The sequence below is a fragment of the Carcharhinus amblyrhynchos genome, chromosome 19 (assembly GCF_965287045.1).
Source record: "Carcharhinus amblyrhynchos chromosome 19, sCarAmb.v2.hapA, whole genome shotgun sequence".
NCBI lineage: Eukaryota > Metazoa > Chordata > Chondrichthyes > Carcharhiniformes > Carcharhinidae > Carcharhinus > Carcharhinus amblyrhynchos.
The window spans coordinates 20,256,450-20,272,709 of NC_137342.1; the positions used below are offsets into that span (position 1 = coordinate 20,256,450).

The following is a 16,260-nucleotide window of genomic DNA, read 5'->3' on the forward strand; positions in this document are numbered from 1 at the left end:
AACAAAATTGGTTTAACCCTTTTAAGGATGAATAAATTTTCATAACTATACCCCATGGGTGAATTAATGTAACAAATACCTATAAATAGAGGAGCTTCATCCCCGGACTTGTACTACATCAAATAAATACAAAATATATGTAGCAAAGAGTTTATTGTCATGCTATAACATGTATGCGTACTTATTTTGGTGCATACTTAGGGATGTATCGAGCACTGGCAAGAGATCAACTGCACGAGGTGTATCCAAATACGTATATTTGCTTTAGAATTTATCTGTCCTTAATGATCACTAACTGTTCAGGTGAGCATTCATTTTCAGCACTGAAGAGGATCAAAATCTATTTGCACTCAACAATGAGCGATGAGAAACTTAATCATCTGGTACTCATGCACACTGAATCAGACACGCTTCGATCTGTTGATTTACATACTGTTATCGACACTTTTGTATACCAAAAACACGGAAGCTTTTAAAGTACAAATGTAAAGAAAATGAAAAATAAATGAATAAAAGGACTGTAATTGATTCATATAACTTTATGATATTATACATATAGTACATTATGCAAGTATAACAATATGTTATCTAATGTCACTTAACCACTTTATTCTATTCAACGAAGGGTAGGGCAGGGGGCAAGGTCAGGGGGCCTTACTAAAGCTCAGCCTAGGGGCCTGGGTGGTAGTTAATCTGCCACTGCGCTCCTGACTCTCTGCCATGTGGTGGCCAGGCTTTGGGGAGTGAAAAAGGTGAATGCTGCAGAATTCCCAGCTTCTGACTTATTGTTGGAGTTGCAATGTTTATGTGGCTGGTCCAGTTAAGTTTCTGTTAATGGTCAACGTTGAGGCATTGATTGTGGGGAATTCAGTGTCATTGAAATTTCAAGAGCAGGTGGTTAGATGCTCTGTTTGTGGAGATGGTCATTGCCTGGCTCTTGGAGTTTACACATTCTGCCTGTGTCAGCATGGGTTTCCTCTCTCAGTTCAAAGAAGTGTAGGTTAGGTGGATTCAGCATGGTAAATTGCCCCTTAGTGTCCAAAGATGTGTAGGTTAGATGGCTTTGCCATGGTGAATGTGCAAGGTTATGAAGATAGAGGGGAGGCCCTGGGTAGGATGCTCTGTTGGAAAGTCAGTGCAGATTCGATGGGCTGGATGGCCTCCTTTGCACTGTACGGATTCTATGGTTCTATAGCTGTTTGGCAGGAATCTCACTTGCCACCTTATCAACCCAAAAAAGACCTTGCTGCATGTGAACATGCGTTGTTTCATTGTAGGAGGAATTTTACAAATGGAATTTAACAGTCTGCAATCATCAATGAACATCACCACTTTTGACCTTATGAAGGAGGCAGGAGGTCATTGATGAAGTAGCTGAAAATGGTTGTGCTTAGGACACTACTCTGAGGAACCCCTGTAGCAATGACTTGGGACTGAGATGATTGACATCTAATAAAGTCCTCTTCCTTAATGCTAGGTGGGCAATAAATGCAGGCCAGCTAGCAAAATCCACATCCCTTGAATGAATTATGAGAAATAGGAAAGTACAAAAGGTTGATCAGGCAGCATTTGTGGAGGGTGATTAACATTTATAGATAGAATAGAATCCTAGAGTGTAGAAGGAGGCCATTTGGCCTCTCGAGTCTGCACTGACCACAATCTCACCCAGGTCCTATCCCCATAAGCCCATGCATTTATCCTAGCTTTGCCCCTAACACTAAGGGACAATTTAGCATGGCCAATCCACCTAATCCGCACATTTTTGGAATGTGGGAGGAAACCAGAGCACCTGGGGGAATCCCATGCAGACACAGGGAGAATGTGCAAACTCTGCACAGACAGTGAATCAAGCTGGGAATCAAACCTGGGTCCTTGGCACTGTGGGGCAGCAGTGTTAATCACTATGCTCCCATGCTCTAACTTGCATTGTTGTATGACCTTATATTTCCAGCAGCTGCAATATTTCTCTTCAAAGAGAAGTCAGTTGAGGATAATAAATGTGCTTATCCCATGCTCCCAGCATGCATCCATGCTCAGAAGGTTTAAAGCCTCAGTAGGAGTACAGGATCAGTGAATCCAATGTATGATCTCTAACCAGACCTGAACCTAAACAGTTTCAAAACAAAGCCAGTGAAACCAATTGATGTTTTAGAGTGGTCAATAATGCAATTTCCTGCTTGTCTTGTACCAAAATAAAAACCAATGCACAAGATTTAGTTGAAGATTAAAAATAATAGGAAACAGAATTTCCCCACTGATGCTGGAGCAACTTCTTACGAAGTATGAGCTGTTGCTTTGAGGTTTACGTGAGCAGAATAAGCTGGTTCACGTGTAAGAATTTCCTGCTGCTTTTGCAAATAATTTGCAGCAGCAAAAGTCTGCGGGTTATTTTAATGGTATACCTTGATAAGAGATTATATTGCTGGGAATTATGCTTTAAGGAAAGATGATCTGTTCAATAAACTACTCTTGGGAAAAATATTTTGAATTGCCAATGCATTAATTTCAAATTTCAGTTTTAAAACCTGCTGATCAATTGAGTTCAATGAGGACAGGAATGTTTAAAAACTTTTTATGAAAGAATTATGTACTTGATTGCTTCCTGTGAATATTTGTGACTAAGATTAGTGCAAATTTGCTAAGTTATGCAATTTATTGTGGTGGTTGTGAGTTGATTCAAACAAATTAAACAACATGATATTGTGAAAGAAAACTAGAAAACCATACAAGTAAACCTGAGTCCTGCCAGGTGAGTTTCCTTACTACCTTTGGAAGAACCATTTTCTTCAGGAAATTGGTATTTGGGAAGTTTTTTTTTACATTTTGGAAAGAGGATCATCCAAACAAGAATGAGACAGTTCTGGATATGTTCTTTGTATTGTTCATTTGTGTACAATAGTTTTCCAAATGCTTTATTAATCAGGAGATTGGGTTAGTCTTACTGACAATGCTGCTCATACCAGATCCCAGCTGAAGACAAAGAGCATGAGGATTAAGATGTGACTACTCCAAATAACTGTGCTAAGCCCAATACAAAGTGAGATCTCAAGGCAGCAAAAATCACATCCATTACAGATTTTTTCCTCTCCAGATCATTGGCTACATCAGTCTTGGGCTGTTGGTCATAAACTGCTTCAGACTATCTTGCCTCATTATTGAGTTGTGGACAGCCTTGTGTCACCACCACCACCATAATATCCTCAGCATTTCCATACTCGGTTTCAAAATGGGCAATGGCCCCTCGTTATTGCATTAACCTTGCTCAAAAGTCTGAATGCTAAAGGGGATGTTTTTCACTCTGATTCCACAATAAATTGAGCAAAATTGCAGTGGAAATGGGAAAAATGGGGCGCTGAAGTCATCCTGCCCAAATACATGGACCAGGATTTCTCTGTTCCCCCACAGGGATTACTGCCTGCTTTTATGCTTCTCACCAGATGCAAATTCTGGCAGTGTGTGTTATTTCCAGTTGATGCACCCTCTAAATTGTAAGTAGCTTGTTCATTTTAATGTTTAGCACTTTATACTGGTATCTGAAAGGGCACAAGTTGTGTGCCCTGCTCCACCCATTCCTTGTTGCTGAGTGGCCACAAGCAGCTTAGAGGGAACATTAATCCCAGTGCATTTTCCTTCTTGCTGCCCACATCACTTCCAGTTCCATGGATTTCCATGGGAATTTGACAATGTAGATATGAACTGTTGTCTCTGGGGAAATCCAGAACAAGAGGACGTTGAGTTAACATTAGAGCTAGGCTATTTAAGAGTGAAGTCAGGGAGCACACTTTCTCTCTAAATGGATACTGGAAATCTGGAACTCCTTTCCCCAGAGGTCTGGATTTATTAGAGAATTTCAAGATGAGATAGATATAATTTTGCTGGAATACGCAGTGAAATGGGGCGAAGACAGGTAAATGGAATGGTAGCACAAATCAATCATAGTCTAATTATTAGCTGAATGGCTTTGAAGGCTGAGGGGTCTCTCCTGCAAAGACATTGGTAATTGTATTTTTAACTGTTTTTCAGAAGTAGCAGTATGGACTTAATGGGCCATTAACCTCAGTGTGCTGTATTTATTATCCTAAGATTCTGTGAATTTCCACTTTGTTATAATCAATTTCTTTGTTAAATAACCACCACAAAATTTGATTAAGTGATTGCAACTTTTCAAATTTGGGAGATTTGAAAATGATCTTTTGTTGCTATCAAAGAGAACACCAGTTTTGTGGTAACTTGAATTTTGAAATTTTTCAGAAAAGCGTGGCAAGACGTTCTACTCCAAGATTCAAAAATGGTTCTTTGAGAAGTTTTCAGAGTACATTGAGGACTTCCAATTCCAACAAGAAGAGAATCCTATTGAAACTGAAGAACCACTTAGTGCTAAACGGTAGGAGAAATAACTTTGGTACATTATTGTATATCCAAAGGTAAATTATAGTAAGTATAAATCCATGGTATGGTCCTCTGCAATTGCTACAGTCAGATTCCTTCGTCACTGTTTTTATTTTATGCCAGTTGCCGAATTTTTTAATAGGACCAGTTTTTCATTGCACCACTGACTGCGGAAGATGTTCTGTGATATACTAGAAGTATTCATTGTTCCAATAGTTTTGTTAAAAGCTAACCACCTTCAAACTTTTCTATTTGAAGGATTCCGTGCAGGTATCGACAGATTCTTGCAGAACTTAAATACCAATTTTAAATATGAAAATGAAAACTTTGACATTATTGACAAAATATTAGTTGCTGAACATTATTTTTTGTTGCTGCTTCTTAAAGTATTGTAATTTTCCATAGTAAGAGGAGCTGCAATTAGCCACAGGCGGTTTCTACATGCATGAGGTACTTGTAGAATTATACTGCATCGGTTTTGTGAAACAGCTGGAGTACAAATGAAACGCTGAGAAACCATTTTAATAAATAATGTTTGTTATTGTCTGAAGTCTGTGTGGAAGGGAATTAAACTGGAGATAGGTTCAGGCAGTACAGATGATTGCTGACTTTGAAAAAGCAAGTGCGATGTTAATAAATTCTACGTAATGTATATCTCCCCTCTGTCTTTAATTAATCTATTTAATTTTTAATGAAAACCATGTTCAATACTCGCGAATAGTGCAGCTTTCTATACAACATGTTTTGAGCTGTAACTTCACAGGAGGTGAAAAATGAGTGATATAAAAGCCTTAACGTCTGGGTTAGTATTTGCAGATCTCTTTACAGATAGTATTATATCTTTAAACTGTGAAGGAGTCTAATAATCATGACTTTAATTGGCATTTTGTCAATTTGTGTTTCTTTAGGTTAACTGAAAATATGAGAAGATTAAGTAAGTAAATTTCATGTGCATGTATTTACATCGTAGGCAGGAGAGGAGGTTTTTATTTTTACTGTGTGAAATGAGGATGGGATTATTGGAATCGTGATAGCACTCTGTAGTTTTCAACTTCCTTTGTTTTTCTTCAATAGCATTGCAATCTTCCCCATTTATTAAAGATAATATTTTCCTGACATCAAAATTTACGCTTTAAATAAAAATGTTGTAGGATTAGTTTAGGAATGACTAATATAGACTTGTTTGCATCAAATAAATTATTGTTTAAACTATGCGACTCAATTCTTCTCTCTTCCAAAAATGCAAATATGAATGTACAGTTTCAAATGGAATCAAAAAAATAACTTGCAATGTATCTGTCGTCAAAAAGTTCTGTCACTTTGGGCTATGTTTAGAGCAGCCTGACAACATTTTCTGCACAATATGGCAGGGTGGGGCAAGAAGAGAGGATGGTATTCTAGTTTGACTGCTTTTTAGAAACAGATGTTGTGATGCAATGTGATGTCTTAGAATTCTTTTACTTTCACTCCTTGAACAGAACAGCCACAAAATGTAATTCTGAAAGTGTTCAATTGTGATGAGGGTTTGTCCTGAAACAGGCAAAAAAAACCACATTTATTGTTGCAGGCTCGTGACCAGAATACTATGGTGCAATCCTAAGCCAGTCATGGGCTCTAGAATACATTGCAAGACTTTTAAGTTTTCAAGATGAATGTTGTGAATTATGTATAATTAACATAGTTATTTTTTCTGGATTTAACTAGTGATTCAAGATTCTGATCAACGAAAGTGAGAATACTTAGCCATTAAAGAAATTCTTGTCCGTAATGAAAGGAGAGCGAAATGTATTAATCTGAATAGCCTTTACAAAAGGCCACAGGATCATTTTTTTGTTTCATTTACTTTCAGAACGTGGTGCCAAACCAGTTACCAGTTTCTTAAAGAACCTGTCAGCCTTATCAAATTGGCACTCTGTATACACTTCAGTAATTGCCTTTATTGTAAGTAGTCATTGTTGGCATGCTTGGTTTGATATTATCCATTTACACTGAGATATACTTGGGTAGAACTGCTATGAGGATTCCCACTGTCCACCATAACTTCTGTGAAACCCTGAAAATGTCTCTTTACGCTGTTTGTTTGAGATTTCGACAGAAACTACAGAGGAAGTTTGGAGAATTGTACAAATTTTCTGTGACCGTTGGAGCCTATAGCAGTTATCTAGTTCTGGACCAGCATTTATTGCCCATCCCTTATTGCTCTTGAGAAGGTGATAGTGAATTTCCAGCTTGAACCCCCACTGCAGTCCATATGGTTTGGAACCCACCCACTGTGTAGTTAGGAAGTGAGTTCCATGATTTTGATTCATGACAGTGAAAAAATGACGATATAGTTCCAAGTCAGGAGGATGTGTGGCTTGGAGAGGAAAGCTAAGGAACATAGTAACAAAAGTAGGCTATTCAATTGTAAGCATATTCTCCCAATCATTGAGATCATGGCGGATCTGTATCCTTACTCCATCTAGTTGATTTAGTTCCATATCCCTTATTACTCTTGGATAGCAAAAGCCTATAATTCTGAGATTTAAGATTATTAATTGAGCTATATCTAGTACTTTTTTATGGGAAAGAGAGAGTTCCACACTTCTGCCTCTCTTTGTCTGAGGAAATGAGCCTTCACTTCTCTCCTGAGTGACCTGGCTCTTAAATTGAGTCCTTTTGTCTTAGACTCACCCATCTGCATAAAATGTCTCATAATTTACCCAACCAATTCCATTTTTAATCCTAAAAACGTCAACCCTAAACTTCTGTATTCCAGGGAGTACACGTCTGGGTTATGTAATTTATTCTTCTAGTTTAATGTTTAGAATGCTGGTAATAGTTTGGTGAATCTGCACTGCATTCCTTCTGAATCCATTATATCTGCTCTGAGATTATATACCCAGAACAATATAGATGGTCTAATTGGGGCTTTGTATTGTTGTAACAAAAATGCCTTCCCTTTAATATTCTAGCCAGCTAAATATAAAGGCTACCCATTATCGTTTTTGGTTATTTTTGTTTTGTACTGCTTTTTGGTGATCTGTGTCTACAGACCTTTAGATTTTTTTGGACCTCCACTGTTCCTAACTTTTCATAATTGGGAGAAAAAGATTTTTTTTGGTTCAAAATGGATGACTTTGCATTTGGCTGTGTTGAAATTCATCTGCTACGGTTTCACCTACTCACTTATTCCAATAATGTCTCTTTATTTTATGTTCCCTTTTACCTGACTTACGATGTTACCTTTATTTTCATAATCTGCATGCTTGCATATATGGCACTCTTATGTTATCTAAGTCTCTAATAAATACGGTCATCAATTGAAGCCCCAGCAGAGATCATTTTGGGAAACAAATTGTCACTGTCCTCCAATTCAAGTACGTACCCATTATCCCTACTATTCAGGTCAATTAGTCTTCAATTCACTGAGCTTTAATGTTGGCTAAAAGTGTGATACATGGTGCCTTTCTGAATGCCTTATGAAAGTTGATATGGACTGCATGTACAGTATTCTCCTGTTTACTACTTTGTTACTTTCTCAAAAATTCACTTTTTTTTTTAGACACTCCTATCCTTTATAAGCCTGTCTTGGTTCTTTCCAACCAGCTCAAGTTTCTGTTGAACGCTCGATTACTTCTCTGCGACAGATGATAAGACTAAGAGTTTTGTAATTTTCTAGTTTTTCTCCAATACCTTTCTTAAATAATGGAGTTACACCTGCAATTTTCCAACCTAGAGGGACAATTCCTTAGAAAGGAAGAGCTTTGAAAGATTATGACCAAAGGTTCAAACGTGCCCCACCTACTTCCTTTAACACCCCATATTGGAAACTATCAGGTCCTGGACATTTATAAGTCGTTAGTGCAATCATTGTTTTCCAGCTTAGTTTAGAATACTGAACTGAATTTTACTGTTAATTACTGACCCTTTTGGGGTGGTGAATAGAGCAAAATGGATTGTTTAGAGACTACTGCTTCAGATCCACCATGTGAAACTGTACCTGAGCTGTTCTTCCCTAAAAATAAGTGTTTGTTTGCTTCAAAATGCACCAGCAGCCCAGTCCACCTCGTGCTGATGAGATCCGGGAGGTGTGACTAAGTCCTTAACCCCATTATCCTCTCTTTCACCCCAAATAATTATAGTCAGTGTATAAATAACAACAGAAACTGTAGGAGGATACCCCTAAGACGAATACCAGTATGAGGTACTGGAAGTTGATATTAATTAGCTTGCATATTGATTGCCTTTAGCAGCTTTGGAGTTTTGCTTTGCTCAGAACAGTGCTTTGCAGAGGACTCTTGGATTCTCCAGTGGGGATTTTTTTTTTTGTGAAGGAGAGGGATGTGGACATTGGAATGGGTAACATTGGCGATTCTTCATGTGAAGTCTCACCATAATAAATGACTCTTTCCAATCTGCACTTAGCAGGGTTTACTGACTAAAAAGGTCTTATTGAGACTTTTCTGACCATCACTGCTTCACATTATCCCCTTGAGCTATTGGGGATGTATGTTAACTGTTGGCTGAAGATCTGGAGCACATATTTACCAGCATAATATAGTCTGTATCACTCACTGCCTGGAATTCCTGTACATCTTCTGGTTCCAGAGAAGAACATATGTTGCCAGCTTATAGGAGGCCCAATTCCTTCCGAGGCACCAACTACTGGCTGGCTTAACTTTTCCCCCTTGTGAAAACTGCATTAGGAGTGCCAGATTGGTGACCATAGCTCACTGGATGTTTGTAAATATGTATTCCAAAGTGTTCAGGCCACACAGTGGTTGACAATGATCGGGAAGCAAGACTGCTCCAATAAATGGCACCATTCCTTATAGACTGGTGTTGGCATTGTTGATGTTGTCTGAGAGAAATGTTTAGTTATAAAAATGCCAAATAAATGATGCAACTTTCATAAGGAACCCAATGCACTGCTAATTGTTGGGATTTGAAGTTAGGTAGTAGGAGTGATTTATAAAATGATCCATCATGCATGTGATATTTTTAGTGAGCGTGCTTTGTAAATAGGTAATTGTGGGCTGTGCAACAAACACTAACTCCATTCATGAATGCTCAATGTTTTGCTAAAATGGGAGGGGAGTGGGGTACTTCCTGTTCTGCATGATTTGTAACACTCTCTTGTCTTTCAGATCTACATGAATGCTGTGTGGCATGGCTGGGCCATTCCAATGTTCTTATTTCTAGCCATTTTGAGGTTGTCTCTAAATTATCTCATAGCAAGGTATTAACATTTACATTGCTTTTCCACTGCTGTCTAAAATTTGCAAAATCTAATGGCATTTTAATAATTTTTGTAGTGGGAGATTTACATTAACCTTGGAACCATCAGTGCAGTGATGTAGAGTTAGATTATGCTGAAATAGAAGTTGTTCTGTGGAGTTTTCCAAGACTCCCATACTTTAAGATAGCATAAGGCTACAGTATCTATATACTAGTGCTCTATCCACAAGTTGAAGGCTTTTGGACAAAATTTTATTTTTTAAAAATTATTTAAAGGTTTTTTTGCTGAGTTGTCAAATCTTCATTTTACTCTGACTAGCTCAGAAACATTACAGTTATGTACATTCGGGAAGACTGTAGCAAGTGGTAATGTCATTGGACTAATAATCCAAAGTATGATAATTCAGGGTAATGTTCGAAGTCACCAATTCAAATGCCACCATAGCTGGTGGAATTTAAAATCAATAATAAAAAATGAAGTTACCCGCCTTAATGGTGACCATGAGAACTAATCATTGTCATAAAAACCCAGCTGGTTCTCTACGATCCTTCATAGAAAAAAGTTTGCTGTCCTTACCCTGTCTGGCCAACATGCAAATCCAAACCCGTGGCAATGTGGTAACTCTTAACTACACTCTGAAATTATTTAGCAAACTGCTCAGTTCAAGGACAGTTAGGGATGGGCAACAATATTGGCTTTGCCACTGACATTCACGTGCTGTGAAAGGAAAAAAAATGTCAGGTTCACTTATTTAAAATGAATAGAAGTGGGAATGCCCAAATAATGTTACAATTAAGGTACTTTGGAAGGGAAATTTAGTTCTAGAAACTGGCATAAAAGAGATTGCAGTAATTTTAATGCAGGCAGGCCAGAGGAGATGGGTAGATGACCAGCCTAAAGTATTACATTGAGGTTGCAAGTCTCATTTTTATTCATTCTTCTTGAAGCTGAATTCTGGCATCTGGGTTTTCCAAGACTTGGGAAATCTGCCAGCTGAACTAAGTATGTTTCCACTGCTGGGCCTAATATGCCTGCCTGACCAGCCCCCTGTGATTGCTTATATTAACCAATTTATTCTAATTTCCCCCGATTCATAGAATCATCACACCATGCCCCAGCAACTCCCTTCAAGGCACAGACCTTTCCTGGCCCTGTGGCCTCTCTCTGGTCTGCTCCCTGCCTTACTGGAACTAAGCCTGTCAATCAGCACCCCCCAGTAATCTCCACTGCTGTCACCATCCAAGGCAATTAAAGTTCTATCTCCCTTTCTTGAAGGAACACAGAGGTTTCCTGGTCAATGTTTATTCCTTCAACACTAGACTTTAGAACATGAAAATAAACTAGCAAGAGCTATAAAAAAAGATTGTAAATGTTTATAAAAAGGAAGAAACTATAAAAAGTAATTATGGGTCCCTTCTGGGTTGCGGCAGGAGAAATTATAATGGGAATAAGGAAATGGTACAGGCAATAAACAAATAATTTGTGTCAGCCTTCATGGTGGAAAATACCAAAATATTCCAGAAATAGGGGACAGAAATGAAAACATTGGAGACACTAGATAAAATATAAGATAACATAAAATATTGTAAAGGAATAATGTGGAAATTACTAAGACTTAAAATCAACAAATGCTCATTACCAGATCATCTGCATCATGCAGCTTTAAAGAGGTAGTGGATCCATTGGTTTTGATCTTCAGAATTGAGTAGATTCTAGAACAGTGGCCAGAAATTGTAAGGTTTCAAACATAGCCCCTCTATTCAAGACAGAAGGGGGAGAGAAAACAAAGAACTGTAGGCCAGTTAGCCTAGCATCAATACCAGGCAAAATACAGGAATCTGTTATTAGGAATGTGATTTAACATAACACTGAAAGAACCCTAAAATGATTAGGCAGCCCACATGAGAAATTGTGTTCGACAACTCGATTTCAACTTCAAAAAATTCTAGTGGATGTAGCGTAGTTGGATTTTCAAAAAAAATTCAATAAGGTACAAAACTATGACAAGTTTATTACAAAAACTCAGAATGCATGGGGTAATATATTGTTAGCTTGGATTGGGATTTGATTAATGAATAGAAAACAGAATAGGAATAAACCGGCTTTTTTTTTGAGTTATTTTGGTAACTAATGAAGTACTGCAAGAATCAGTGCTTTGACTACAGCTCTTTTTACAATCCTAATCAATGACTTAGGTAAGGGAACCAAGTGTAATATATTCAAGCTTGCCAATGATATGGAGTTAGGTTGCAAAATAAGCTGTGAAGTAGACACAGGCTGCAAAGGGGTATAGGCAGACTAAGGAGGAGTGGGCAAAAACCTGGCAAATGGAAATCAAGGGAAAGTGTGAAGTTATTCACTTTAATATGAAAAATAAAAAAGCAGGATATATTTAAATTGGGAGAAACTGCGAAATGTTTGGGTTCAGAGGGATGTCCTTGTCCATCAAGCATAAATATTTACCGTGCAGGTAAGGCAAGTGATTAGGAAGGCAACAAATTCGAATGCAAGAACGAAGAAGTCTTATTCAGTGGTATCCGGTCTTGGCCTAGTACCTGGAATAATGCGTATAGTTTTGGTCTCCTTACTGAAGGAAGGATAGAATTGCATTGGAAGGAATGCAACAAAGATTCACAGACTAATTTCTAGATTGAGGGGAATGGCCTCTGAGCAGAGGGTGAGTAAACTAGGCCTGTATTCCCTGGAGTTAAAAGAATAACTTTCTTAAGGGACTTGGTAAGAAAGGTGCTGGGAGGATATTTCTGTGGCTGGAGAGTCTAAAGCTGAGGGTCACAATCTCAAGATAAGGAAGGGCTGGTTACTTGGGACAGAGATGAGGGGAAATATCTTCACTCAGTTTGGGTCTTGAATTGTCTACCCAGAGGATTGTGGATATACAGTCATCAAATATATTCAAGATGGAGACTAATAGACTTTTGGATACTAAGGGAAATGAGAGGTATGGAGCTAATACAGGAAGATGGAGTTGAGGCAAATGATATTGAATGCTGGAACAGGTTCAAAGGACTGAACGACTGACTCCTGCTCCTGTTTCTCAGATTTTTATTATCACGTTGTTTGTAGGACCTTGCTGTTTCCAAATTGGTTGTCATGTATTCTACATCATAACAGTGGCTACATTTCAAAAGTAGCTGATTAGCATTTTGAGACGTCCTGAGGTTGTGAAGAAATTGAAGTTTTTTTTATACTGCTGTTTGCAGATTGGAATCTCGCCACTAATTTAGGCTTGAAACTGTCATAGGTGTGATGCTTTAGTTAGTTCTTTGCTGGACCATTTGATTCAGTACACAAGGAAATGTAGAATGTCTTGCTGTGGGAGAAATTGACTCATCTGCTGGATTCTTTAGTGAGTGTACTTCCTGTTAGTTGAACAGCATGAAAATGTTTGATACGCTGTGAAGCATCTGGTGCTTGATTTTAAAGGTCGTGAAAAGGCAAATGACTTATTTTAGGGAGATGGAAGATAACATGAAATAACACAAACTACCAATGGTGTGATTCATTAAACAGATGAGAGAAACTACTGGCTGACCAACGTAGCATAAAACTGACCAATCAAACTGTCTGGTGTTAGCAAAGCTACAATCTGCAAACCAGCAAGTACCCCTACTCCATCTGAGCCCCATAATGTGACACCTAGTTTGTTACTTTAAAAGATCTTAGACCCTTAAAACTGTAACTAGTTTACATTGTAGACTGGCATTATAATTCAGGAAATCCACAGACTAACAAGCATGAGTGAAACTGCTCATGTGAAGGAGCTAGAATGACTGTGAATATTATTATTAATATTTGTCAACGATTGTGTAATTACAAACTAAATTCCATTTGAAATTTGATGCAAATGTAAGCATGTGTGTCAGGAGACAAACAAAGCTAGGAATGACAGCTATTGCAGATACGATTTTTATATCCCTCTGGCAGGAAAGGAGCAGTTAGTGACCAGTGTTAACTCATTATTTTAAACTGGCATATCTCAACATGTATGGCTTGTAGATTTTGTTTTGCATATTTTCAGTAACTATTATCTCTGGGCTTTGTAGGGGTTGGAGAATTCAGTGGAGCATTGTGCCTGAAGTATCAGACCCTGTGGTAATATCGCTATTTCTTACTTCAATTATCTTATTTTAACTGTAGTGAAATTTTCTCAGTTAATGTCTGATTTGGATTTGATTTTTGCTATTTTCAAAGTAATTTTCAAACTTGTTTGGCAAAATCCAAATCATAGAATCCCTTCAGTGCAGAAGGAAGCCATTTTGCCCATCAAGTCTGCCCTAACCCCATGCATTTATCCTAGCTAGTTCCCCTAACACTAAGGGACAGTTTAGCATAGTCAATCCACTGAATCTGCACATCTTTGGACTGTGGGAGCAAACCGAAGCACCGGGAGGAAACCCATGCAGACACGAGGAGAATGTGCAAACTCCACACGGATAGTGACCCAAACCGGGAATCGAACCTGGGTCCCTGGCGCTGTGAGGCAGCAGTGCTAGTCGCTGTGCCAAATCTTTGGTATCTGGAAATTTTAACTTTGAGGAACAAATGATAAATGCATAAAACAAATTTTCAACATTTTGATAAACAGTTGCTAACGAAGTGTTGGCTTTGGGCATTATTAGCATAAAGTTTGCCTGTAATATTGTCCTCAGAAACCAGATATCTTTGTGTGAATTAGATGAAATAACTGCCTTCATCTGTAAGTAATTATTGCACCAAATTGAATTAGTTTTTCACCTCAGTGATCACTTTTGTAATAGATACAATTTTTAACCTTGATTGTCTTTTCCCTCAGTTATAATTCCTAAAATTTTAGGTATTTGTAATTGGTTATGGTCAGTATCTCAGTTAATGTCCTTCCTGCAAACAGTGAGGAAGGAAAATATTACCACTGTGGACTATTTTTGTCTCAAACATTACAACAAACAGTAAAGCATACTGCATTTCAATTAGTCACTGATTTGTAATATGTTGCTTAAAAAGAGTGGATTGTTCAATGTTATGCCCACATATTTACTTAAGAATATTAGGTACTGAATACAAAATCTGTTATTTATAGGAGCCTTCAAAAGAAGATCTTACTGTATCTGAAAAGTTCCAGCTGGTGCTTGATGTAGCACAAAAAGCACAGGTATTTTGCTAATACAGCTTGGAGACATTTGCACGTGCCCTGTACACTCATTAGATATTACTTAACCAATTATGATTCTAAGGTTGAACTACTAAAGTTATTGTAAATGAGTGGTCATTTTTTCCATACGCTTTGATCAAATATCTTTATTGTTTCAAGCCCGTTAAGAGCATCTGGTTGGAATTTTCTAAACCCCACCACCAGTCCCCTCAAAGTCAATGGCAACTTACGTGGCTCGCCCATCCCATCGCTGGGAAACCTGGGAACTGGGTGGGTTGAAGTTCCCACTGACGGGTAGGGCCAGAAAATCCCACCCTCAATTTGACTCAGTTAATTGTATTCTTGTCCATGTCAGGTTGTTGATTCATGGCCAGATATTGATTTAAGCATATAATCTAGACTGATATTTCAAAGCTATATGAGAGAGTGCTACATTACTGGATGTGCATTTTCTCTCTTAAACTGACATCTTAACTTGGATGAAAAACATTCTATTCAAAGAAAAGCATGAGTTCTCCCTGTATCTTCGTCAGTATTTCCAACTTCAGTCAACATTCCCAGAAACAGATCAACTAGTCATTGTTTGCGGGATCCTGCTAGAGGCAATTTAGCTACATAAACAATATAACTACATCTAAAGCTAACGTATTGATTTTAAATACTCTGGGACATCCAGTGAAGGACACGAGGTTGTCGTATTTGAAATGAATCAATGCCAAGGTGATTCATATTTGTAATTTACATATAGTTACATAGAATGTCCAACACAGAAACTGATCATTTGGCCTGGCTCGTCGATGATTTATTCCTTTTGAACATCCTCCCATTCCATCTACCCATCTCGACCTTTCAGCACACCTTTCAATTTCTCTTTCTCTCATGTACTCATTACGTTTCCTTTCCAAAGCACCTATTCTACTTCAGTCAATCTCTGTGGCAGCAAATTTCATAATCTAACCACTCACATAAAAACAGTGTACAACGTGAGTGCAGGTATTCCCCAGTTGTCAAGGCTTTGAACTAAATTTTCCGAGCAGCAGTGCCATAAATAAAACAATTCAGAAACAACCAAAGTATAAATTTATTTTAAGTATATTTATTAGTCTCAAGTAGGCTTACATTAACACTGCAATTAAGTTATTGTGAAAATCCCTCAGTCACTGCACTCTGGTGCCTGTTTGGATACACTGAGGGAGAATTTAGCATGGCCAGTGCACCTAACCAACACGTCTTTCAGACTGCGGGAGGAAACTGGAGCACCCAGAGGAAACCCTCACAGATATGGCGAGAACTTGCACACTCCACATACAGTGTCCCAAGCTGGGAATCAAACCTGAGCCCTGGTGCTGTGAGGCAGCAGTGCTTACCACTATGCCACCATCGTAGCAGAGTGACAAAATGAATTCATCAGTGCTGGAAATTAGGAATCAACAATTACAGAGTAAATGTGTAAAGAAGTCAACATTTCCAGAGTGATGTTTTGTTTGCAGTTGCGAAGATC

The 16,260-nt window shown here is 38.1% G+C and overlaps 1 protein-coding gene across 4 annotated transcripts in view; it reads left to right on the forward strand.

Moving 5' to 3' along the window:
• The window catches only part of gramd4a (GRAM domain containing 4a), a 145,205-nt gene that overhangs the window by 108,787 nt on the left and 20,158 nt on the right, over nucleotides 1-16,260 (forward strand). For all 4 annotated transcript variants that reach the window (XM_080207364.1, XM_080207365.1, XM_080207362.1 and 1 more), the window contains exons 6-11: nucleotides 4,252-4,384; nucleotides 5,298-5,323; nucleotides 6,239-6,330; nucleotides 9,519-9,610; nucleotides 13,675-13,723; nucleotides 14,688-14,759. In XM_080207364.1, the coding sequence (XP_080063490.1) occupies nucleotides 4,252-4,384; nucleotides 5,298-5,323; nucleotides 6,239-6,330; nucleotides 9,519-9,610; nucleotides 13,675-13,723; nucleotides 14,688-14,759 (464 nt within the window). The remainder of the gene's footprint in view (nucleotides 1-4,251; nucleotides 4,385-5,297; nucleotides 5,324-6,238; nucleotides 6,331-9,518; nucleotides 9,611-13,674; nucleotides 13,724-14,687; nucleotides 14,760-16,260) is intronic.